The following is a 25,436-nucleotide window of genomic DNA, read 5'->3' on the forward strand; positions in this document are numbered from 1 at the left end:
TACTGTTTTTGCGCGTGGAGAGTCGAAAAACGCAGTTTTTATTTTCAGAAAATCATATCTCGGTAACGTACTGTTCGACATCGGCAATTTTTTATTCATTGTGTGAAATTTTTTGAGGAATCCGATAAAAATATTTTCAGACATAGGCTCTTTGGTTCAGACACGGTCAAAACACCATTTTAACACTGGAACGCCCAACGCATGTCCAACTTACACGGACGCCCAAGCCTCCCAAAAAAGGTGGAACGGTAACTTCAACTCGCTGGTTCTCAGGCATTACTCAACCAATCGGGACGATTCTTATTTCCAGTGATTTGTAAGAATGTCTACATGATCCTAAAATTTCGCAGAACTTGATTTGAACAAATCTGTAATTTCTACGACCGAAAACATCGTTCCACCTTTTTAAAACAACTGCATCCGCGGAATTTTGGCGAATTTTTTTACGCGAAAAAAAAGTTGGAATGATGTTTTTAATCGCAAAATTACAGATTTGATCAAATTAAGTTCTGCAAAGTTCTAGAATTATCTAGACATCCTAACAAATCACTGGAAAGAAGAATCATCTTGATTGGTTGAGTTATGCCCGAGAACTATTGAGTTGAAGTTACCGTTCCAACTTTTTTGGAGCCTTGGTTGTTGGAATGTTAAGTTTTATACGACTTTTTTCAAATGTTAAGCTAGATTTCTGAATCTTCTTACCGTATTTTCCAAATAGCCAAACTAATCGCCTTTCTTTTGCGTCTTAGACAGCTAAAAGCGGATGAAATCAAGCGGAGAAATGATTTTTTGAAAAAAGTGGTTTTTGCTAAAAATGACCAAAATTTCCACCCTATCACGATGCAGGTCACCCTAATGGCCAAATAAAAAAAAATACGGGTCGAATTATTTTGACCAAGGAACCCACAAAAAATTTTGAGCTAGATCGGAGAACTTTTTTTTTCGGTTTAGGCTCTTTTTAAATGGAATTGCTGTAGAGTTTGAAGTACGTAGAGGGGGACAATACCAAGCTTTTTTGAAATTTTAATGTTTGATCTTGCCAAAACAGCATAAGAACACAAAACTTTAACATTAAAACAGATTTTGTTAAGATTATCATTATTATGGAACTCTACAAAGATGGATAACAAAATTATTAGTACAGACCAACAGTTTTTTTGTATCGCAGATTATTTCCTTGGAAAGTATCAAAGAATTGAAAGTTGGCGATACCTTAATATTTCGAATAAGTTTTAAAACACATCCTTATAACTAATGTTTTTTCTTAAATAATTACAGGATTCATCCGCATCACTGCTTAAAAATGAGCTCATTGTGGACAGCGGGGCGTCAATCCAGGTACGTCCTTCACTGGAGGCCTTGAAACGAGAATCACAGGAATTGGAAATTCAAATCAAACAACTGCAAGTAAGTGATTGTTTGTTCATGTTAATTTGGCTTTGAAGTCACTTTTCAATTTAATGTTGGGTTAATCATTTGATCATGCATGCATGTTGATGTTGTTTGTATTCGGATCATCGATTTTTAAATATACTATGATTTGCCATGTAACGTGGTACCGTAAACGAGAGTTGATATGGATTTCAAAGGGTAATCTAATTAAAAGAAAATCTTAAATAGGACAGAAAACCTCATGAAAATCTTAAGATACAATTAAAAAAATCCTTATTACATGATTTGTTGCTTCTAATTAGTACAGCCTCTTGAATGTCTACCCTGGTTAGTGTACCAGGGTAGACTCTAGTACCGGAAGTGGCTGCTATTAGTGATATCTCGCCCCTCTTGAAATTACTGTCCTTTGCGAGAAAATGTAGCGAGCTGATAATGAAATCTCTCTAACAAGCAAGCCACCCACCACAGAGCCATCATTATGTTCCTGTGCTGTGAAATAGAAATTATTGATTACTTTTTCCCTCTTAGCATCAGAAATAGAATCCGGTTTATGTAGAATGTTCTTGCTTTCTTAAGAGGCATCCTTAAGCAGCATTACATCCACTAGAAATATGTAGCAAACAGTACATAGATGGCAACATTCACGTAGCACAAGCTCATAGTCAAGGTTTTCAGAATCACTAATATAAAAATTTAAATTTTTCTTGAAATTTAAACATGAAATTTCAATTCTATTGACTCTCGCTTACGGTTACAGTATTACTTGTGATGCTTTTTTTTACAAATCTGCACTTATTTTCTCATCCTATGATGAGTTTGTTGATGATTGTTTATGTTTCTATTTTCTGTTGGATTTTTTGCTAGGATTCAGTAGATGCTTTAGTTCGGTCGCAAATTAAAGGAGTAGAAAATCAGCTGTATAACAAAGCGAACGAAATTCAGGAGGATATATCTATGAAAAAATTCGACTTGCGAGCAAAACAGGTGCATCTCGCAGCCGTTAGAGCACAGGTGAGACGAACAAACATTTTAAATAAACTAGTTACTGAAAAGATTCATTAGCTTTTCTCATTCGCTGGTTGTTCTAGACACTCAATTCTCTGTGTAGTTTAAATGATTCTATTTCTTATTTACTGTTGCATGAAACTTACCACACACGAACAAACGAAACTTAATTGAATAACAGAATTTGGAATTTCAGAATATTGATAAGGACATTTTCTGTCAATTCGCACAGCTGGTCAATTTTGGTCTCTCATCACGAATCCAATTATAATTTATCGATGGTGTGGTGGGTCGGTACTCCCAATTTTAAACATTGGAAAATAAATGTTTTTCAACAGTTGGTGTCAAAGAAACTTGCACGCGAAACAGTTAAAAATCGCTTGAAAAACTCTCAAATTTTCGGTTTTCATCTCAAAAACAATTCGTAAGCCTTGTATTTTAACTTTTTGAATTTGATGTTCTTTTCGTATCCATCGTAAGTCAGATAGGTATGATTTTATTAGAACATTCATGCTTTTATTAAGTTGTGAAGCGGACAGGTTTGCTGACAATCGTCACAAGTTATCGAGATTTTGCGAAAAAAAAAAAAACACACATTATTGCCTTCTTCAAGATCGTTTTCAAATATATCTGCAGAGGCCGAATGTCAATCGAAAAAAAAAGTTTTTTTAAGGTGAATCGGGAAGCCTACCTCGCAGGCACCTTCAAGGAAAATACTTCAAGAGGCAGTTTTTGTAGATTTTGCTCGGTTTGTTATGAAGATCGTATCGAGGCGTGTGTGTTTGGTCCAAATCAATACCCGCTAATTTGTATCAGACTTTGTATATGCCCTTGATCTGCTTCCAACGCAACCCATTTCAGAATAGGGACGTGGCGTTACATCGTGCTGCCATTAAGTGCAAGTTAAAGTGCAAGAGTGGAAAAATGCTGAGTCATCATCTAAAAATAGACGGCGTCCAAACTCGTCCAGCAAAATGAAGTCGATAAAGTAGTCGGTTTCGATGGAGAAAAAGTGGAAAACGTGGTCTAAAAATAGCGACGCCATCCCCCTATGACAGAACTCCTTGCGGTCCATGGTGGGACCCAATAATCATTAAATTTCGTTTAATAGGGTGATGTATAATGTATTATCAAGGCAAACAATCGGATGATGCGGATGAGACTATTCCCGGTTATTTGGTGTTGAGTTTAGCATAAATGATTCAATCTTAGACAGCCGGCTGTGGAAAGATATAACCAAAATTATAAGTAATTAAAAAATGAAATGTTATACTCAGCGTAACAGTTAGCCTTAGCTGATTTATACTTTTAAATAATTATAATATCCTACTGGTTTAGTAAAAATCATCTCTGTTTGTTGGATCAGCTTCGCTAGAACTAGCGATGTTTTTTTGCTGGACCAGGAAGAGCCGCAGGATTCCAAAATCGGCCAGGGAATTTATCTGCGACATCGCAAAATGACAATCTCACCGCAGTTCTTCGTCACCCGTAAAAAAGAATAACCTTTAACCGATCGAAACTTGAAAACACACACAATTACATGCTATTATAAAACAGCTCGTTTACCAGTAAGAACAAAGTCATGCTAGTGCTTGAACAGCCTCCTACTTTGTAGATGTAAACAAAGTGGAATCATTCGAAAATCACGTTACGCATTCTCTCTATGTCGTTTACGTCACATTGCGAAAAAATCTCATGTTTTTTCATGAAATGTTATTAACAAATATCGTTTTGAGCGAGCAAAATAAAAATATCCATGCCTTCCCGTTTGTAATCATAGTAGCCAATGTTTTGTGCTAAAAACGCTTATATACTAAGAATTTTGAAAATTCGTCACTATTTGTTCACTAAAATTCAAATATCTCGGCTTTGCGTGGGCATATATTGAATGTTAAAAAAAGCAAAATTATCTCCGTAAAATTTCTTGTAAGCTGAATGCATTAGTTTCGGCTGCAAATTTTTTCGTTTTGGGGAGTGATTTTTGAAAAAAATGCTGAAAAATACAAATTTGTCTCCCTAAAACGCCCTGGCATGCCCAAACACAAGCTTTTATGGACTATGTCTGTACAGGAATTTGTTCGGGGAACATTAAACTATAACTTGAAGTCCAAGGCAACCTAATTGAATGACTTTATTATAATTGTTACGCGCATTTCTGAAAAATACTCGAAAAATGCACTTTTTCATTCAGCTCCGCGCGAGTTGTAAACAAATTTTTGGGAATTTTTCGTTGTATGAAAACATTGTTCCTGACATCTTGCACGAAAAAAATCAATTCTTGAATCGTGTTCACGAATGCGAGAACCACGAAGGAATATATTCACGTTTATAGTGCAAATGCACCATAATCATGAATAAATTGATTCTCACATTCGTGAACTTAATTCACGATTACGAGAATTGATTTTTTCTGTGTAATCTATCATAATAGGGGTGAGCACCAAAGATTTGTCAACTTTTCATTTTTTTGGGACGAGCTATGATGTTATCTGAAGGACTTGAACAGTCGCGTTGAAATAATATTTGATGCCGTGATTTGCGGGAAACGAATGGTCGAATTGAATGATAATTTATATTTTGCTAACGCAATTTAGAACGAATCTTCCCATGAAACAATTGCAAATCATAGAACAAGGAAACCCGGCTGTGATGTGTATCAAATACATGACAAACGAAAAAAAAAATGATCGAGATTAGAGCGTCCAATTTCCCGGAGTTTCAAATTTCCCGGGAAACGGAAAATTTTCAAACAATTTTCCGGGAAAATTGTTCTGATCAAGTCTCTGATTAATATTTTGCTACAAAATTGTATAGAGTTGCGTGATGATCAATTATTAGCTTGACTAAATGTAAAAAAAATCATACAATTTCAAGTAAATGTAAGATTTTTCTAATTTTAAAAGCTTGAATTGTGCAAGAAATCAGAAAAAGGTGTCAGGTATTTTTTGTTGAAAAGTATTTTTTACTTTGTGTTTGATCGGCTACTCAGTCTAAGCAAAGTGAAACGCTGTTTATGCTGTGTTCCTTGCAGTAGCTGTAACAAATGTTACATTGGAATGACCAAGAACAAACTTAGTACAAGACTTTCAGGCCACAGATCATATGTAAACAAATTGGAAAGAATTGTTACAGATCACACAAACACTGAGTCAGATATGAATAACATCAGAGACAAAACTGCTTTGCTTGAACATTGCGCAAACACAGGTCACCGTTATCAAATTGATAACACACAAATTGTAGGCACAACCTTCACGTCACACACACTGCCATTTTTAGAAATGTAAACCACAGAGTGGATGTTGATGGATCGAACACAGCTTAAGCTTCTGTGTTACACTCTATTAAACTCCAAAACACTGACATACATCAAATTCACCCGCACAATTTGAAAATAATTCTTTGCCAAACCTATATGAACAAAGTAACTGAACCAACTAAATTTCCATAGCGACATGGAGATATTAAATGTTAAATTCAGTTCAAAATCTCTCATTATTGTTTTTTAGTCAGTACCACCAGCTTTTGATGGATTTTATGACGTTAGCCTTAGAAAAGGCAGCTAACAAGAAACGTCAAGCTATGTATGGTATCTGTAATAAGTCCTACTATGTGTTTCTAACACAGATCAATTAATAGTTCCAAGAGAAGCCAATCAGCGCCGAACGTCAGACACAGCATACAGCGTTTCACTTTGCCCAGACTGGAAATCAAACTCAAAATAATACAACAGGAACTCTCATCGTATTTTTACCAAAGTGTTTGGAAATGGACAATCCTCTACACTCATAGAATTCGAAACTTCTTTGTGACCATTTGAACTGTGGTTTGACACATAAAGTTGAAATGAATAAAACATAGAATAGAGAAAAGTACATTTTCTGAAGCAAACATATAACCATGGCTACACTCTTGAAAAAAACGGACTGGCACTAGCAGTCAATCTTGAATACCAAGAGAACGGATTGAAGTATCTTCACAAACACGAAATATTTAATGCACAATCACCATCTCATGAACAAAACGTTCAAAATCTCAATCGACGAAATCGACGAAAAACGAAGTTGTAACAGTTTGTTTCATTCAAGAACTATTTCCAGATGCTGCTGCTACAATTTCGAAACGGGAAATCAATTCCAGATTTTACGAAATGGACAACGAGATATTCAATTCACCATCGAACTTGCAATACAATACACACACACACACACACACACACACACACACACACACACACACACACACACACACACACACACACACACACACACACACACACACACACACACACACACACACACACACACACACACACACACACCACACACACACACACACACACACACACACACACACACACACACTAGGGTGGGTACGTTTTTCAAAAAGTTCTCGGATCAAGTTTTAGTATGGTTCCCCTTGTAGAGCATGCCCATAGGGACTTTCATGCCAAATAACAGCTCATTTGGTTGTAAACTGGCTGCGCGCATCAAGGTTTAAGTTTAAATGGGAATTACTATGGGAAATTGGAACTTTTTGTTCAAACGCTCCTACAGGTCTGGAAAAATCACGCGCCAACTTCTGGTATGGTCAGGCCTATGGAGAATGGTCTGGAGAACACTTTTCCCGAAGAGAGCATATGGATTCGTTGTCCCTAGACTTGGCGCATTGGCAAACAATCCGATGTCTCCAGAATCAACGGTTTTCCCTCAAAAAGCATCAAATTTTCCTTAGCATGCTATGAAAGCTCGATGAACACCGCAACGCCATACATCAGACAGCTACCACGTGGGTGAGAAACGGCTGGAATATTTAATTGCAAACCTTCTTTTAACTAGAAAATGATTATTTCGAGTAATCCTGATATTATTTAGTCGAATTCAGAATCTTTGCATAGCAAATTTGTAATTTTTGCAAATATTTCAACCACGTGGTAGCTGTCTGATGTATGGCGTCGCGGTGTTCATCGAGCTTTCATAGCATGCTTAGGAAAATTTGATGCTTTTTGAGGGAAAACCGTTGATTCCGGAGACATCGGATTGTTTGCCAATGCGCCAGGTCTAGGGACAACAAATCCATATGCTCTCTTCGGGAAAAGTGTTCTCCAGACCATTCCCCATAGGCCTGACCATACCAGAAGTTGGCGCGTGATTTTCCCAGACCTGTAGGAGCGTTTGAACAAAAAGTTCCAATTTCCCATAGTAATTCCCATGTAAACTTTAACCTTGATGCGCGCAGCCAGTTTACAACCAAATGAGCTGATATTTGGCATGCAAGTCCCTATGGGCATGCCCTACAAGGGGAACCATACTAAAACTTGATCCGAGAACTTTTTGAAAAACGTACCCACCCTAATACACACACACACACACACACACACACACAACCCTCGGAAAGCTTCTGGAACGGATCACACGGAGAAAAAAGAGTTCCAAAAATCGTGAACAAGCGTTCATGAAAATGGGAACCACGAACAAAGTGTTCAAATTTCATGGTACGTTTTTCAAAATCGTACCATGGGATTTGAACGCTTGTTCACGATTTTGAGAACTTTTTTTCCTGCATCCTTGACCAAGTACACGGAGAGCGAGCACGGCTTAGCAGCGAGGCAGTTCGGCTTCCATAAAGGAGATCCACGGTGGACGCCATCCGGAAAGTGGTCGAGAAAGCCGACGAAGCGCGGAAGAAAAACGCAGAGGGAACCGTTGCTGCGCAATAGTCACGATTGACGTCAAGAACGCGTTCAACAGTGCGAGCTGGGCGGCCATAGCAGCAGCGCTGCACAAAATGAAGGTGCCTGACTATTTGTGCATGATCTTGAAGAGCTACTTCGAGAACCGCGTGCTGGTCTACGACACTGCCGATGGACAAAAAACCGTTGTTATTACCGCTGGAGTTCCACAGGGTTCTATTCCAGGTTCAGCACTGTGGAACGGAATGTATGACGGAGTGTTGACACTGGGGCTACCCAACGGCGTGGAGATCGTTGGCTCTGCAGACGACATAGTGCTGACGGTAACCGGCGAAAATGTCGAGGAGGTCGAAATGCTGGCTATGCAGGCAATCGCAATGATCGAGAACTGGATGCTCGAGGTGAAGCTGCGGATCGCTCACCATAAGACGGAGATGATACTGGTTAGCAGGGTTGTTAAAATATCAAAATATCAGCTCTCAGCAACTACATTGCAGTTTTCGGAGAGATTGAGAGACTCAGCGGTGAGAGCGCATAGTCGAGGAAAAGGGAAGGAGTGATAGAGAGAGAATGGCATCGCTGGGAATCACGAGACATAAGAAGAGATCTCACAAGCTATAGTGACGGCCGCTATACTCTCGGATATTTTTGGTGCAGAGATAATCTATTGATAGCTTTTCTATCACTCTTTTGCAACACTGCTGGTTAGTAACCACATAAAGGTGCAGCAGGCCCGGATACACGTTGGGGAACACGTAATGCACTCGAAAAGAGCGCTAAAGTACCTCGGGGTGATAGTGGATGACCGGCTGAACTTCAACACGTCGATTACGCCTATGAGAAGGCGGCGAAGGCAATCATGGCACTGTCGAGGATTATGCCGAATAACGCTGGACCCAGAAGCAGAAGGCGCCGTCTCTTGGCAAGTGTCGCGACGTCCATACTTAGGTACGGCGGACGCGGACCGGTATGATGGACGGCGCTGGGGACGAAGCGAAATCGGGCGCTGCTCGACAGAACGCAGAGACTGATGGCCATGCGGGTTGCAGTCGCGTACAGGACCATCTCGTCGGAAGCAGTTAATGTCATAGGAGGAGGACACCGTGCGCTACACGAGGCACGAGAGGTATCCGGGAAGCTGCGAGAGCCGAATCGCTGGCAAGGTGGCAACGTGAGTGGGACACCACGGAGAAAGGCAGATGGACGCATCGGCTGATCCCGTCTGTATCCACGTGGGTGAACAGAAGGCACGGAGAGGTCACCTTTCACCTCACACAGTTCCTGTCGGGCTATGGCTGCTTCAGGAAGTACCTGCACAGGTTCGGACATGCAGAGTCTGCTCTATGTCCGGACTGCGTCGATTGCGAGGAACACGAGGAATGCGGTCGTCGGAGCGATGAAGCAGATCACTTCGGCTCTCCAGCGGAAAGGAGAGACATCAGAGGAGGAACGACTAGAAGCCTAGTCGAAAACCCACGAGTGTGGCTGTGAAGGAGAGCACGTTATGACGGTTGGCTCTACCAAATCGGTACACGTCTCGATGGTCCAGGAGAGGGCTGCATATTACTAGCCGATCAAAAGCAACGCGATTCTTGGGCGCGGTTAAACCCTCGCATGGACTCATATGTATGTAGAACAGGAAATGGTTCTAGTACCCGGCATGGATCCTGTAAGTAGACTAGTGCAGAAAATGCAATTATTTTTGTACTCTTGACTCTCGGTCATAGCCTGGTCGCAGCACCTAAATGGACCTAATACAAATAAGTTATGAATAAACAAAAAACTGGCCAAAGGGAATTTACAGTCATCCCACATATTCGGAACACCCACAAATTCGGAACACTTTTGTGATAATTTGTCAATAGCATGCCAAATGCAGCTTTTCTCTCGACCCTACTATTTTTAGGACCTTTATTTGGACATATTCTTGCTATTTCACCAGTAAATGTAGAACTTTTTAACAAAAAACTTTATTTCAAGACTATTTTATCCTGAGCAGCAAAACACAGGCTCCAAATTGCCTGTTCCATGATTGTGGGATGTTATTGTGCCTCCCATTGTGAAACACCTGAATTTAACTGATATTTTCACAAAAAAGTTATCAAACCATGGATAAAACATCACTAAGCTTGAATTTAACTGGTTGCATTGAGTGAAGTCATTATTTTGTCTGGAGAGATCCAAAATGTTGTTAACATCCGTAAGAAAAAAGTGTTCCGAATTTGTGGATTTCAAGGGTCAAAGTTTTTCTCAAAAAACTTGATATAAAAGTTAAAAATTGCAGTTGTTCGATACAGCATTCGAAACATCGCATGAAAAGTTTTCAAATGAAGGTAAAAGCGAATCATTAAGTTCAATTACCGATTTGCTATGATTTTTTGAACATTCTCCGATCTGTAAACTGTTCCGAATATGAGGGATGACTGTAGTCAAAAGTCAGAACCAATTTACTGTTCGTTCGTTCCATCCAAATATTCCCAAAAGTGAGATTCTCATTGAAAAATTAATGTTCTACAACTTTTTAGAACATACCAAAACTTTCAAACTCGATCCTGAAAAGTTATTAGCGGTTTAAAAAAGTAATTTTTGTATGAAAAACATTTTTTCACCAACTTTAGGCCAGGTATCAATGGGTTAATCTCATTCAATTTCGCTCAAAATTTACACAGATGCTTAAAACCCAAAGATCCGTTTTCCGCTTGTGGAGCAGGGGGTCGATTTTTATGCAGCACTACGGCCTCTTTCTAGTAGAAGACGTGTTCTTTATTATTACATCCGGAAATTTTCGTTAAGTTAACACTAAATTCAGCTCTGTTGAATCACAAAAAAATATCCACATCCAACACATTTCTTCATCACGTGAAATCCAAAATAAATTTCACAGCTTAAAAAGTAGTAATCCAGCTGCGTGTAAAAGGCCTTGGAGTACAAAAAATATTGCATTATTTTATGCAATTTTATGTGATTTTACACCTGAAATATGTAGCCCATCAGTATAGGAAACCTACTTGACCAAAATGTCGAGCTCATATATCCGTTTATCCTTTCGATTCTTCATCGTTCTGATGGCCGAGTGGGCTAAGGTGCCTGTTTGAATCCCTTCGATTCCAATTTTTTTTGTGTGTTTGGAAAAAATGTACATGCAGTGTGTAATATTAAGTGTTTATTTGACGAAGGTGATGTGCATGATTTTACATGCGATTTTACCATCGGATTTTTTGCTGTGTTGTTTTACCTCTCAACTCTTGGTGTACGCTGAAAAATCGTTGGAACACTTAATTTTACAGCAAATGTATAATTTAAATATGCTCAAAATGTTTCAAAACAAATCACTTCAGCATTCAAAAAAAATGTCACGCTTAAGCTTGAACATAGCAACACACTTTGTTTATTGTGGTTTGGTTGAGCGTTTTAGCAGAATGCATTACTATGAATACAAAGAGACGAGTTGTTCCTTTTAATTCCGCATTATATTTTTAATATCTTGACAAATACGTATTTCGCCTACTAGGTACTTGCAGACTTCATCAGTGTTCTGTTCTCGACTAGTCGAGATATTAAAAATATATAGCGGAATTAAAAGGAACAACTCGTCTCTTTGTACATTGTTAATGTTTACAGCTGTGGTGTTGCTGTAGTAGTGGGGATCATTCGGGAATCACGTTACGCATTATGTCTTTTCAGCACCCAGGGACGATGCAACCAGGGTTACCAGGTCAAAATTTGAAAAATTTGACAAAGTGTTTATTAAAAATCTGGAAAAATCTGGCAGACGAAAGTCTAACATATTTTAATGGTAAAGGGGAGGGAGGATATAAATTTATTCAAAAGTTCGTAGAGCTCTATTGGTTTAACTGATTTTAAAGCCATAAAAGTGTTGAATTTGCATTTTATTTAAGAAGTACACTTTCTTTTTTCAACTATATTCGTTCATGTTAATCGAAAAATTGTTTTAAAAACCACCACTTTTTTCGAATACAGTTTATTTTGTGCTTCAAACAATACAACTTTTACGTTACATTTCATAAAAAAGCACACAAAATACCGATTTTTACGGTAAAGACAAAAACAAATCGACCACGCGCGCTCACACACACCAACCAGTCCCAGATCTCTTGGAGTTTTTTCGCAGCACCTTTTAGAAAAATGTGTTAAACTCAATCCAAACATTGTTTGAGATTTTTCTTTGTTTTATACAGTGTGTTTGAGTCAATTTCGCACACGCTGACGAGATACGTGCAAGGCATCAAGTGTCCCCGGTGATCAAGTATCTCTACTGTCCTCTACATACACCGGAACAAACCCACGAAATTCCGTCTTGTCGTACGTGTATTTTAGGCCAAATAATTTTGTGCAGCTCACAATGACTCACCTTTTGACCTTCACAGATCCCCAAAATTCGATTTCAATCCTGAGATATTAAATAAAAACCGAAAAAAACTCCGTGCATTTTTGCCACTTTTCATATGAAAAAAGTTTCAATCTTGTCGTGCTATCTTGGCACATCCTGAAAATTGATGTAAGAGCGACAATTGGTCAATGGAATTTCAGGTCAGAACGCGTTTGACACAGGAACGAGCTCGACTACCGTAAACATTTTCAGTTTTAACTCGGGACTCCAGCAACCAAATTCAACCAAACTTCTGGACGACGCACAAAATGATCAACCACACATAACGTGTTTGTTATTGTTTACATTGCGTGCTCTCGTTTTTGTTTATTCAAGGTCAAACATTAAAACGCGTTTTCTCGTAACGTCAAAAAGCGACAAACGACAAGTTTACACGACGGCCTCGTTGTGTAGATGAACTGAAATATCTCAAAAATGAAAAAATGTATTAATTAAGTTTTCAAAAATAATGGAAATAAAATTTTGAACAAGTTCTAGTTGGGTGCGGTGACCTTCATGAATAGCTAAGGGTTATCGCTCCATTCAGCTCTCTTCTGCTATTCATTCTGTAAAACACTGATGGTTGAGGTCACTACATTCAAATAGCAAGATCTCACCTTGCATTGGAGGTGGATAGCAATTTCTCATTCAGTTTCTTCTCGTTGTCTTTTCGCTGTGACGATTCTCACTGCGCATGACCGGGGGCCGATCCGAATAGCTCACGTTCCAGTTACGAATTTTCTGAGCAGATTTCAACCAGGCCGAGATAACTTTGGTCATTTCATTTCTACTGATGGCATCTTGCTACCACAGCAGTTCACTTACAGAGTTTTACTGGCTATCGCATGTTTTACCGTCAGATGTGGTTGTTTCTAGTAATTCTTCGCGTTTTCCAACCTTTTTCTTCATAAAGTCAGTGCAACGTGACGTGATTATGTAGTTAAGCGAAAATTCCATCAAAAATCTTTGAATATTACATTGCAAATCTGAAAAAAATCACCAGCTTTTGATCCCGATCTGTTCTGTCAACGTTACGATACGTGCATGAATACTTATGATACAAGTGTTTTTAAGTTCTTATCCTCTTATTATTGAATAGTTGATGACCACTTCAACCGTGACGTGCTGCTTTCCCTCTGTGTACTAAGTGATGCAAATTTTCTTCGTTTTTTTCGCTCCGACTCTTCCGTGTCTTCGTGTGATTCTGAAGTGTGAAAATCCCCAGATTTTTATGCTCGCTAATTGAACAGGAAACAAGATCTCCGGATGGCGGAAATGTAATGGTTCCGGATGCTTCAGCAAATTATTCTAATAAACTTCGCATTTGTGTTCGTGAACAGACTCTGATTGAAAAACCAAAATGTCTATCTAATAAAACTAGAAGTGGAAATAATCTATACGTCGGCTCCCATCTTGAAAAAAGGAAGATAAAAAGGATACATGCAAATACCTATTCACCGTTTTCAAACTGTTAGTTTGCTTTAAATTCCACCACACAAATTGTGATAAATCAATATTTTAACATAAAATGTCGATAAGTGTTAGGGTCATGTTCCCTGGTAAATACTTTTGATAAACGTGTTTCCAATTTTTATGGCATAATTTGTGCCACGGACACTATCAACAACAAGTTTACATATTGTGATAAACAGTTAAAGAGCACAAATATTTTTAAACGTGAAAACGGCTTTGTTATATCGACAAAAAAACATTGTTTGTTATGTAGTGCTAGTTTTAACGATTGAAGGTAAACAAGAGTGTTAATCCATAAGATACTAAAACATATTTGTAAAAACAAACATCAACGTTTGAAAAAAAAACAACAAAAAAAATCAGTGAAATGGATCAGCAGTGAAGGCGAACTACTTTACCCTAGCAAACAAATACATCAAGCTCTCAACAAACTCAAAATAACTGTTTCAACAGGGTGTGTATTAAAATTTTAGAAATTATAAACTTGTAGATTTTTTGACTATCTCAGGCATCATTAACTCATTTTTGACCAAAATGAGAACTGAGAAAGCCAAAAAATCTGCAAAGAAATTATAAACATTTGAACAATATAATGGTTTGTTTATAGGGTTTTTTTATCATTCAATAAAATTTTAAAAACTTATTCAGTTTTGAAATTTTTGGGTTTATTATCTAAAGGATGCAAGAGTTATGGTGATTTTTGCATTTTTTCAACATACATATCTGTTTTCTCTAAAACAAAAGAATATAGATTGTTTTTTTTTCAGTTTAATGTTTAGTCAATCATTTGAATTGGTAAATTTTGTTATTTTCAAAATACATGTGCGGTAATGTGGCATTCAATCCACGAATTACCAAAACATCATTTTAATTTACATACATAATACACGTTCAAATGTTAGGCCAGAATTCACGAGTTTCAAAAAGCAGTTTAAAATTCGACTTTTCATACTAAAATAATAATAATTTTTGCAATCACAAATTATTATTTTTGAAAATTTTCATTTTTCGATACGTCGTCTGTTGTGTGCTATCTTGACGTTTTGCTATACTTAACAAACACTACAAGATGCTTACATCCGATTTTGGAAATTCGCTTCCGTTTCCCGGATATCGCAATACACACTTGTGACATAGACCAATGTATCATCAAAATGATTGTGCACACTTGTGACACGTCATACATGTTGTTGGAAAATGTGGAAAAAAATTCTTATTTTTCACAAATTTGTGTTAATACTTATTTTTTAAAAGCAATTTCAGCTTTTGTTTTTGAAAATATACTGATTAAGTCGACTAAACCATTGATTTGTGACACGTAGTACAAATTTTTTTTTTCAAAACACTCTTGTGACACGTGCTTTTCAGATTTTTGTTTACATAATTTACTGTATCTTTTAACTGGTGTAACCATCATTCATAGTTTTGAAATTATTTACCATCAAACTTTAAAAATCGGTTTTCTCGAAAAGTACTAAATGGTCGTTGTCACAAGATAGCACACAACAGACGATGTTTTAGATAAAAAAAATCAATCTTTTGATCTGTCGCATTGATCATAATTCAGAAGGCCTGAGGGTCGTGAATGTGGATGGATTTGATTTTTACTAATGGGTCGGATGATAGATCGGATATAGTTATTATATACATAAGAAAGATTCGGTAGGGGAGAGTGGGGAGACTTGATCCCCGGGGAGACTTGATCCCAAGCCTGTATCTCGTCAGCATGTGGGTAAAACAATTAGCTTTGTTCTAGAAAGTTATGCGAAATTGACTAAAACTCATTGTGGAAAACAAAGAAAAAATTTAAAAAATGTTTGTATTGAGTTACACACATTTTTCTAAGAAGTGCTGCAAAAAACTTCCAAGAGATCTTTTTTCTTTGTTTTGATAAGTATAGAAAACACTCAAAAATTATTCAAAAAAATATTTTTTATACAGGAATTGTTTGATAAACATATAAACTCCAAAACCCTTAAGCATTTGACGTTAAATTTATCGTCATGCTATTTTTACAATCAATTGTTTAAAAAAGTGCGTTAAGGGAGACCTGATCCCTGCATTTTTACAGTCACTGGAATCAGCCTCAAGAATAAATAATTTGGCTTGGTTTTCGTACATAGTTTCCTTTAGTATAGTTGTACATAACTAACTGCAGTTTGAACCATTTTTCAAAAGTTTTGTAAACAAAAATTACCAGCTTTTGTAAACATGCTCAATTTTGGTCTAAAAAAGAAAATTTTAAGTTTTTAAATATTTTACATGCTAAACTTGTTATATTTTGAACACAAACGTACAGGTTTAATGTGAAATTGCTGTATCTTATAGAAAATTAAAAGTTTGGATGAATAAGAAACATTTTGTTAAGATTTCTTCAAAATGTTGAAAGGATCAAATTACCCCAACATTTTGAAAATGCCGGTTTAAAATATTTTTTTAAAAAGCTTGGCATTATTCGAAGAGTTTATCTGATGAAATACCCTTATCAGCCAAACATAGTTGAATGTTCAAGCTTTCAATTCATGCAAAAAGATCATAGTTTTGTGAGAAATTGACAGAGTTATGTGCGATACAAAAAAAGGGGATCAAGTCTCCCCACTCTCCCCTACATAAATATCACTAAAGCGGTCGTCACTTTTATACACAGCTTTTGAACGGACCATAAACCGAATGGAATTCGACCTATTTGAACAAAATCGATTCAGCAAGTTGAGTGACAATGTTGGTCACACATACGCACCTACAACCAAGTCAGACAGACATATTTGTTAAGTTATCGATTCTGAGTCTAAAGGTTAACGACCCCCGGGTCTTTTGTGGTCACTGATGCAAGTTTCTGCTCATTTCTAGGCGTCCGAAGGTTATGTGTGCTGAATCACCCAAAACCTCTTTTACGCAAATGGGCCGACGTTTTACTTCCCCATCCGATAGAATATGTGATCAGGCAAATCTCGTCTCGAAAAATGCCACCGGGTCCGTCTGGGATTGAACCCAGGCCTTACTGGGGTGAGAGGCTGCCACGCTAATCATTATGGTGCCCAGAATATGGAACTTTTTTCAAAACCTCGCTCCACAAGCTGAATATTGTTCCTTGAGCTATTTTAGGACTTTGGGCCAAATATTTGCAAAATCGGGCAACATTTAACCATTGATACTCGAGGGTGAAGTTTGTATGGGAAAAATTGAAAAAAATGTATGAAAACCCCATTTTTCTACGGATTTGTCTGCAGGTCTGCAAATATCCTCAAAAGTGATATTCTTATTGGAAATTTAATGTTCTACAACTTTGTCCAACATGGCAATGCTGTAAAATTATATCCTGAAAAGTTATTAGAGATTTAAATAAGTAATTTTTGTGTGAAAAACATTTTTCTGACCAACTTTATACTCGAGTATCACTGGGTTAATCTTAACCAATTTCTCTTATAGTTTACACAGATGCTTAAAACAACCCGAAACACCGTTTTCCGCTTGTGGAGCGGGGGTCTTTTTTTCTTGGCACCCTACTAACCACGGCACTCAAGATACAATTTTTTTATGGAAAATATAGATTTCTAATAAATTTGCTAATTCTTGGAAGAATTGCTCGCATTTTATTTTGACATGAATATTTTATAATTAATAAAAAAATAATTGTGGAGGAAAGTAAACCAATCTTCTTCTTCTTTATTTTTATATCTTTCAAGCGTAAAAATAAAAATCTTTGTCTGAATATATAGTTCTTCTGTCACGTTCCAGCGACTGTTTGTTGCACGTCACTCTTAAGGTACAATTTTCCCATTTTATTTAAATTTTTAAACTCGTACGTATTGAAGAGAGTCTTGCTGTCTCTTCTCATCTGTTCCATTTCTGAACCACGCAAATTGTCAACGGTCCTTTTACGTACGTGCATGAGTGGCACCACACTTGTCATGCTGGTTGACGCTGACATTAAAGTGATATCCAGCCTGTTATGTTTTATTCGTTATTAGTACATGGATTTCACATTAGGGACCATCCATAAACCACGTGGACACTTAAGGGGGTATGGCGATTGTCCACGCTCCATACAATTTTTTTGTATGGACAACTGTCCACGAGGTGGGGGTTCGAGATTTCCAAAAAAGTGTCCACGTGGTTTATGGATGGTCCCTTACGCCCTATGGGCTTATTCACACTTTTCTCATTATGTTGTTGCTGGTGCTGTGCTATTTGTCACAGGAAGGTGCTGTGTCCTATCCCTCGCCTAGACCAGACCAAAATCCATGATAAAGCTGACAGACCAAATCTGTCAGACCAAGACTGTCAGACCAAAGAGCAAAAAGTAAACAATCTTGGTCTTCGACGTAGGTGCACACAAATCAACAAAAGAAAATTTGAAAAAGATATTATTTTTACAATTCAATGACTGGGTTTGGACTGCAAAATTGAATGGACGTCAGAAAATGCTTAAACAGTGCGGCGTCCTGTACACCGACATTTAAATAAGCAGTCAAAAGCCTTATTTTTCCACTTTAATTTTTGATCGCGTTTTCGGTTTTCACCTGAAAAATCTTGAAATTATTTATACGGATTTGTGATTCCTCTCTTTCCACCATTCCCTTGATTTGTCACGTTTTGAGTATTGTTAAGGTGACATGCCGTTCGACCTTTATTTTAAACTAACGTGATAGTTATGCTCTAATAAGCATTAGGATCAGTTTTAATGCTGCTTCTAATGATTTATTTATTTAAACTTAATAGTTTATGGTGTCATGAGATCTTTTTTTAACTCCGTTTTGACATAGGACTATGTCTTTACTTACTATATTGGGGGGCCAGTTCAGAAATTCGATCCAAAGCGTCACTTTTAAGCGTTAAAAAAGGGGACATTTTGAACGCTTATATCTTTTTTCCCTGTGAATCAATCCAGATGGTTGGACCATCAATCGAAAGAGGAAGACTTCAGCTATTGTTTAACTACATAGATAGTCTGACTAAACATAGTTAAAGCACTTAAAACATGCAATCAAAATGAGTAATTTTTCAGTACAAATCGGACAGATGACCAATCAGAGCGAGCGTATGCATTCGAGACCGCGCCCCTTTGTGCCGTTCTCCGGCTGTGCCGCTATTTAAGCAGAAAATTTCGCAAAAGCAAGTCACTTTGGAACGAGCACTCGAACTGTGCACGTCGGGCCGGCGCGGAGCAGCAGCAGCAGCGGCCAATAGAAGAAGAGGACCAGCAACCAGAAGGAAGAACCACCGGCAGCAGAAGGAGGAAATTCGAGCGAAGCGGACGGCGTGAAGTCGCTATGATGCGGCGGTTCTCATGAAAAATGGCCAATTCGACAGTGGTGGCCAAAACCAGGAGTGGCCGGTGGCCTCAAAGAAGGTTCCCCCGGGGCCTGGGGGGACATTTACAGAAACATACGAGTTGTGGCAATATGGGTATCAAAATTCATGGTTTTTGATACTGAACATAATAATGGCCATTTCGACAGTGGTGGCCAAAACCAGGAGTGGCCGGTGCCCTCAAAGAAGGTTCCCCCGGGGCCTGGGGGGACATTTACAGAAACATACGAGTTGTGGCAATATGGGTATCAAAATTCATGGTTTTTGATACTGAACATAATAATGGCCATTTCGACAGTAGTGGCCACAACCTGGAGTGGCCGGTGCCCTCAAAGAAGGTTCCCCGGGGCCTGGGGGACATTTACAGAAACATACGAGTTGTGGCAATATGGGTATCAAAATTCATGGTTTTGATACTGAACATAATAATGGCCATTTTGACAGTAGTGGCCACAACCTGGAGTGGCCGGTGCCCTCAAAGAAGGTTCCCCGGGGCCTGGGGGACATTTACAGAAACATACGAGTTGTGGCAATATGGGTATCAAAATTCATGGTTTTTGATACTGAACATAATAATGGCCATTTCGACAGTAGTGGCCACAACCTGGAGTGGCCGGTGCCCTCAAAAAAGGTTTCCTCGGGGCCCGGAGGTTTTTTTTACAGAACCATACGAGTTGTGGCAATATTGGTATCAAAATTCATGGTTTTTGATACTGAACATAATAATGGCCATTTCGACAGTAGTGGCCACAACCTGGAGTGGCCGGTGCCCTCAAAGAAGGTTCCTCCGGGGCCTGGGGGGACATTTACAGAAACATACGAGTTGTGGCAATATGGGTATCAAAATTCATGGTTTTTGATACTGAACATAATAATGGCCATTTCGACAGTAGTGGCCACAACCTGGAGTGGCCGGTGCCCTCAAAGAAGTTTCCTCCGGGGCCTGGGGGGACATTTACAGAAACATACGAGTTGTGGCAATATGGGTATCAAAATTCATGGTTTTTGATACTGAACATAATAATGGCCATTTCGACAGTAGTGGCCACAACCTGGAGTGGCCGGTGCCCTCAAAGAAGGTTCCCCCGGGGCCTGGGGGGACATTTACAGAAACATACGAGTTGTGGCAATATGGGTATCAAAATTCATGGTTTTTGATACTGAACATAAAAATGGCCATTTCGACAGTAGTGGCCACAACCTGGAGTGGCCGGTGCCCTCAAAGAAGGTTCCCCCGGGGCCTGGGATACATTTACAGAAACATACGAGTTGTGGCAATATGGGTATCAAAATTCTTGGTTTTTGATACTGAACATAATAATGGCCATTTTGACAGTAGTGGCCACAACCTGGAGTGGCCGGTGCCCTCAAAGAAGGTTCCTCCGGGGCCTGGGGGGACATTTACAGAAACATACGAGTTGTGGCAATATGGGTATCAAAATTCATGGTTTTTGATACTGAACATAATAATGGCCATTTCGACAGTAGTGGCCACAACCTGGAGTGGCCGGTGCCCTCAAAGAAGGTTCCCCGGGGCCTGGGGGACATTTACAGAAACATACGAGTTGTGGCAATATGGGTATCAAAATTCATGGTTTTGATACTGAACATAATAATGGCCATTTCGACAGTAGTGGCCACAACCTGGAGTGGCCGGTGCCCTCAAAGAAGGTTCCCGGGGCCTGGGGGACATTTACAGAAACATACGAGTTGTGGCAATATGGGTATCAAAATTCATGGTTTTTATACTGAACATAATAATGGCCATTTCGACAGTAGTGGCCACAACCTGGAGTGGCCGGTGCCCTCAAAGAAGGTTCCCCGGGGCCTGGGGGACATTTACAGAAACATACGAGTTGTGGCAATATGGGTATCAAAATTCATGGTTTTTGATACTGAACATAATAATGGCCATTTCGACAGTAGTGGCCACAACCTGGAGTGGCCGGTGCCCTCAAAGAAGGTTCCCCCGGGGCCTGGGGGGACATTTACAGAAACATACGAGTTGTGGCAATATGGGTATCAAAATTCATGGTTTTTGATACTGAACATAAAAATGGCCATTTCGACAGTAGTGGCCACAACCTGGAGTGGCCGGTGCCCTCAAAGAAGGTTCCCCCGGGGCCTGGGGGGACATTTACAGAAACATACGAGTTGTGGCAATATGGGTATCAAAATTCATGGTTTTTGATACTGAACATAAAAATGGCCATTTCGACAGTAGTGGCCACAACCTGGAGTGGCCGGTGCCCTCAAAGAAGGTTCCCCCGGGGCCTGGGGGGACATTTACAGAAACATACGAGTTGTGGCAATATGGGTATCAAAATTCATGGTTTTGATACTGAACATAATAATGGCCATTTCGACAGTAGTGGCCACAACCTGGAGTGGCCGGTGCCCTCAAAGAAGGTTCCCCGGGGCCTGGGGGACATTTACAGAAACATACGAGTTGTGGCAATATGGGTATCAAAATTCATGGTTTTGATACTGAACATAATAATGGCCATTTCGACAGTAGTGGCCACAACCTGGAGTGGCCGGTGCCCTCAAAGAAGGTTCCCCCGGGGCCTGGGGGGACATTTACAGAAACATACGAGTTGTGGCAATATGGGTATCAAAATTCATGGTTTTTGATACTGAACATAATGGCCATTTCGACAGTAGTGGCCACAACCTGGAGTGGCCGGTGCCCTTAAAGAAGGTTCCCCCGGGGCCTGGGGGGACATTTACAGAAACATACGAGTTGTGGCAATATGGGTATCAAAATTCATGGTTTTTGATACTGAACATAATAATGGCCATTTCGACAGTAGTGGCCACAACCTGGAGTGGCCGGTGCCCTCAAAGAAGGTTCCTCCGGGGCCTGGGGGGACATTTACAGAAACATACGAGTTGTGGCAATATGGGTATCAAAATTCATGGTTTTTGATACTGAACATAATGGCCATTTCGACAGTAGTGGCCACAACCTGGAGTGGCCGGTGCCCTTAAAGCAGGTTCCCCCGGGGCCCGGAGGACTTTTTACAGAACCATACCAGTTGTGGCATATTGGTATCAAAATTCATGGTTTTTGATACTGTACATGAAAATTGACATTCCGACAGTAGTGGCCACAACCTTGAGTGACCGGTGATCTCAAAGCAGGTTTCCCCGGGGCCCGGAGGGTCTTTAACAGAACCATACGAGTTGTGGCAATATGGATATCAAAATTCATGGTTTTTGATACTGAACATGAAAATTGACATTTCGACCGTAGTGGCCACAACCTGGAGTTGCCGGTGCCCTCATAGAAGGTTCACCTTGGGAGAACATTTATGACAATTTTGCCGACAAATCTATGAAACAAAATAAAATAATCTTATTTCAGATTTCACTAGCAATCCAAAAACACATTCAAATTGTTTGGTCCTATGTCTTTCGGTTATGTCTCTGACATACCATCTTGAACTTTTTTTTTGTTTTTAACACTCAAACGCTTAAGTAGTCATTTGACCCCTATTTTTTCTCATTCTTATTCTCATAACTTTCGGTAGAATTGACCAATTTGGATGCTTCCAGCTGCAAAAGATTCTTAACTGTCAGATTTTTAACTGTCAGATGGAGGACAATTATGGTCCATTTTACCGGAGATATTCCGGATTCCGCTGGGGTACCTCGGCCCTACTATATGGGTTTTTGGTTAATAAAACAAAATCTTTTCCAGAGAACAATGCCGGAAATGATGCAAAACTTCAAGGCATTATCCTAAAACATCATCCTGCATAGATACATGACATGGTCAAGACCTTCGGGCACCGGAACAGGTTCCAACCGGAAACGGTTCACTGAGCTGATGTTGATTGGTGCCCAACTGGAACCGGCTCCGGTGCCCCGTAGGACTTAACCATGTCAATTATTTTTGCAGGATGATGTACTAGAATGATGCCTTGAAGTTTTGCATCATTTCCGGCTTTGATTTGTGGAATAGATTTTGTTATATTGACCAAAAGCCCAAATAGGAGGGCCGAAGGACCCCAACGGAATCCGGAATATCTTCGGTAAAAATGGACCATACTTGTCCCCCATCTGACAGTCACAAATATAGACAAATCTGGATCTTTTGCAACCGGAAGCATCCAAATTGATCAATTCTACCAAAAGTTATGAGATTTTTTAGAAAAAAAATAGGGGTCAAATGACTACCCGAGCGTTTGAGTGTTAAGTTACCGTCATTGGGGTGACATTGGGTCTGGGGGGGTGAGATTGGGTGAACATGATTTTTTTACGGATTTTACCATTTCTCAGGTTCTTCTCAATGAAACTATATTCTATTAAAAGCGTTGTGTAGGGGACATCTTAAGATGATTTAGCTGAAAAAATCTTGTTACTAGAACAAATCCTGTAATATTGGCAGCTGTTTAAAGTTTAGGTACGTTTTTGGTAAAGATTATCGAGAGGTAATCTTTTTAATATTTAAATAATTGAAAATCTCTACTTAAAATGTCAATACGATTCCCTCGAACAAGAAACGCTGCTGGATGACTTGTTTTTACTATATTTTTGTATTTGAACACTATTTTAGTTTCATTTGACCCAATGTCAACCGTCAATGGTAGAGTTCATCAAATTTCACCTTATTTTGGAAAAATTTTAGTAAACTATCTTAAAACAATTCTACTTTAAAAGATTTCCGATGTTGTTTAAATAATTTTTTGTTATTAAGAAATTACGAGAGGTGTATCTTTTTTTGACGCCTAGTCACCCACACTGACAGGATGTAACAAAATAATAGGAAGAAAACAAGAATATTAAAAATATTAACAAAAATTAACGTAATAATTTAAAAATGGATAAATTCAAATAAAAAGTTGACTAAAAATTAATCAAATAATTTCGTAAAATTATTGCTTTCGATGAAGTTAACGAAATCATTAATTTTAATTAAAAGTGATGTTATATGTGATGTTAATTTTCACTATGATGATTAATCGTGGTTCTTGGCTCGCTAGGATCTATAGTGTAAATGTTTTCTTTCCAAAGTGATTGATGCCGTTAAAAGGTTTAATTCAAACAAAAAAAAACTGGAGCCTACATGAATATTTACCCATAATCGTCGAAACCAACCGAATCTAGAATAAAGAGAAACATAGAAAATTCTTAGAATAGATAGCCAATGACCAGAAATATAAATAATAAACTAGAAACCTCATGATGTAGGATCCATTCTTATCGATTATGGTTTTCTAGATGTAGCGGAACGTTGTTTTGAAATGCTCTTTTCTTCTCTCTTCTTCTTTTTGTTTTCTCTGGTTATATTCTCTCGTTCCAGAAAGAGTTATTTTTGGGTAGAATAGATCCTGGTTCACCTCGCGGTGAACGTAAAATGTCTTCATCTAGTTCCTCCTCAATGAAGACTAAGTGGTTAAAAGCGTTCAGAAGTCTGAAACCGACCGGATCGGCAAATGACAGGTAAGTGCTTTTAGTTTCGATGTTCTGCTGTTAATTAAATTAACATAGTTTCGCTGATAATCTCTTGCAGTAAATCTGTCATTAGTACTAGAATAGAATAAATAGTGGCAAACACAGCCATAATATACTATGTGGAAATAGTGACATTTTACCTTATAGTGAAATTTTTATCAGACTATCATTCAAATATCAAATCTTAAATTGCTGCCCGCTTAGACCATAGTAAATTGATTACCTTTTTATTATTTTACTCTGACTCTGTGGATTGTACTAAATAGTTTTTCCCATTAACCTATAACACTGGAACGCCCAACGCATGTCCAACTTACACGGACACCCAAGCCTCACAAAAAAGTTGAAACGGTAACTTCAACGCGCCCGTTCTCGGGCATAACTCAACCAATCGGGACGATTCTTGTTCCCAGTGATTTGTAAGAATGTCTAGATGATCCTAAAATTTTGCAGAACTTGATTTGAACAAATCTGTAATTTCTGCGACCGAAAACATCGTTCCAACTTTTTATAAACGACTGCCTCCGTGGAATTTCCGGCGAATTTTTTTTTACACGCGAAAAAAAAAGTTGGAACGATGTTTTTGATCGCAAAAATTACAGATTTGATCAACTTAAGTTCTGCAAAGGTCTAGAATCATCTAGACATCCAAACAAATCACTGGAAAGAAGAATCATCTTGTTTGGTTGAGTTATGCCCGAGAACCATTGA

At 38.7% G+C, this 25,436-nt stretch overlaps 1 protein-coding gene across 1 annotated transcript in view; it reads left to right on the forward strand.

Moving 5' to 3' along the window:
• The window catches only part of LOC6052802, a 106,559-nt gene that overhangs the window by 41,645 nt on the left and 39,478 nt on the right, over positions 1 to 25,436 (forward strand). The window contains 3 exon segments of the mRNA XM_038262831.1: positions 1,279 to 1,407; positions 2,257 to 2,403; positions 24,574 to 24,713. Coding sequence (XP_038118759.1) covers positions 1,279 to 1,407; positions 2,257 to 2,403; positions 24,574 to 24,713 — 416 coding nt within the window.

The sequence above is a fragment of the Culex quinquefasciatus genome, chromosome 3 (genome assembly GCF_015732765.1).
Source record: "Culex quinquefasciatus strain JHB chromosome 3, VPISU_Cqui_1.0_pri_paternal, whole genome shotgun sequence".
NCBI classification, from domain to species: Eukaryota; Metazoa; Arthropoda; class Insecta; order Diptera; family Culicidae; genus Culex; species Culex quinquefasciatus.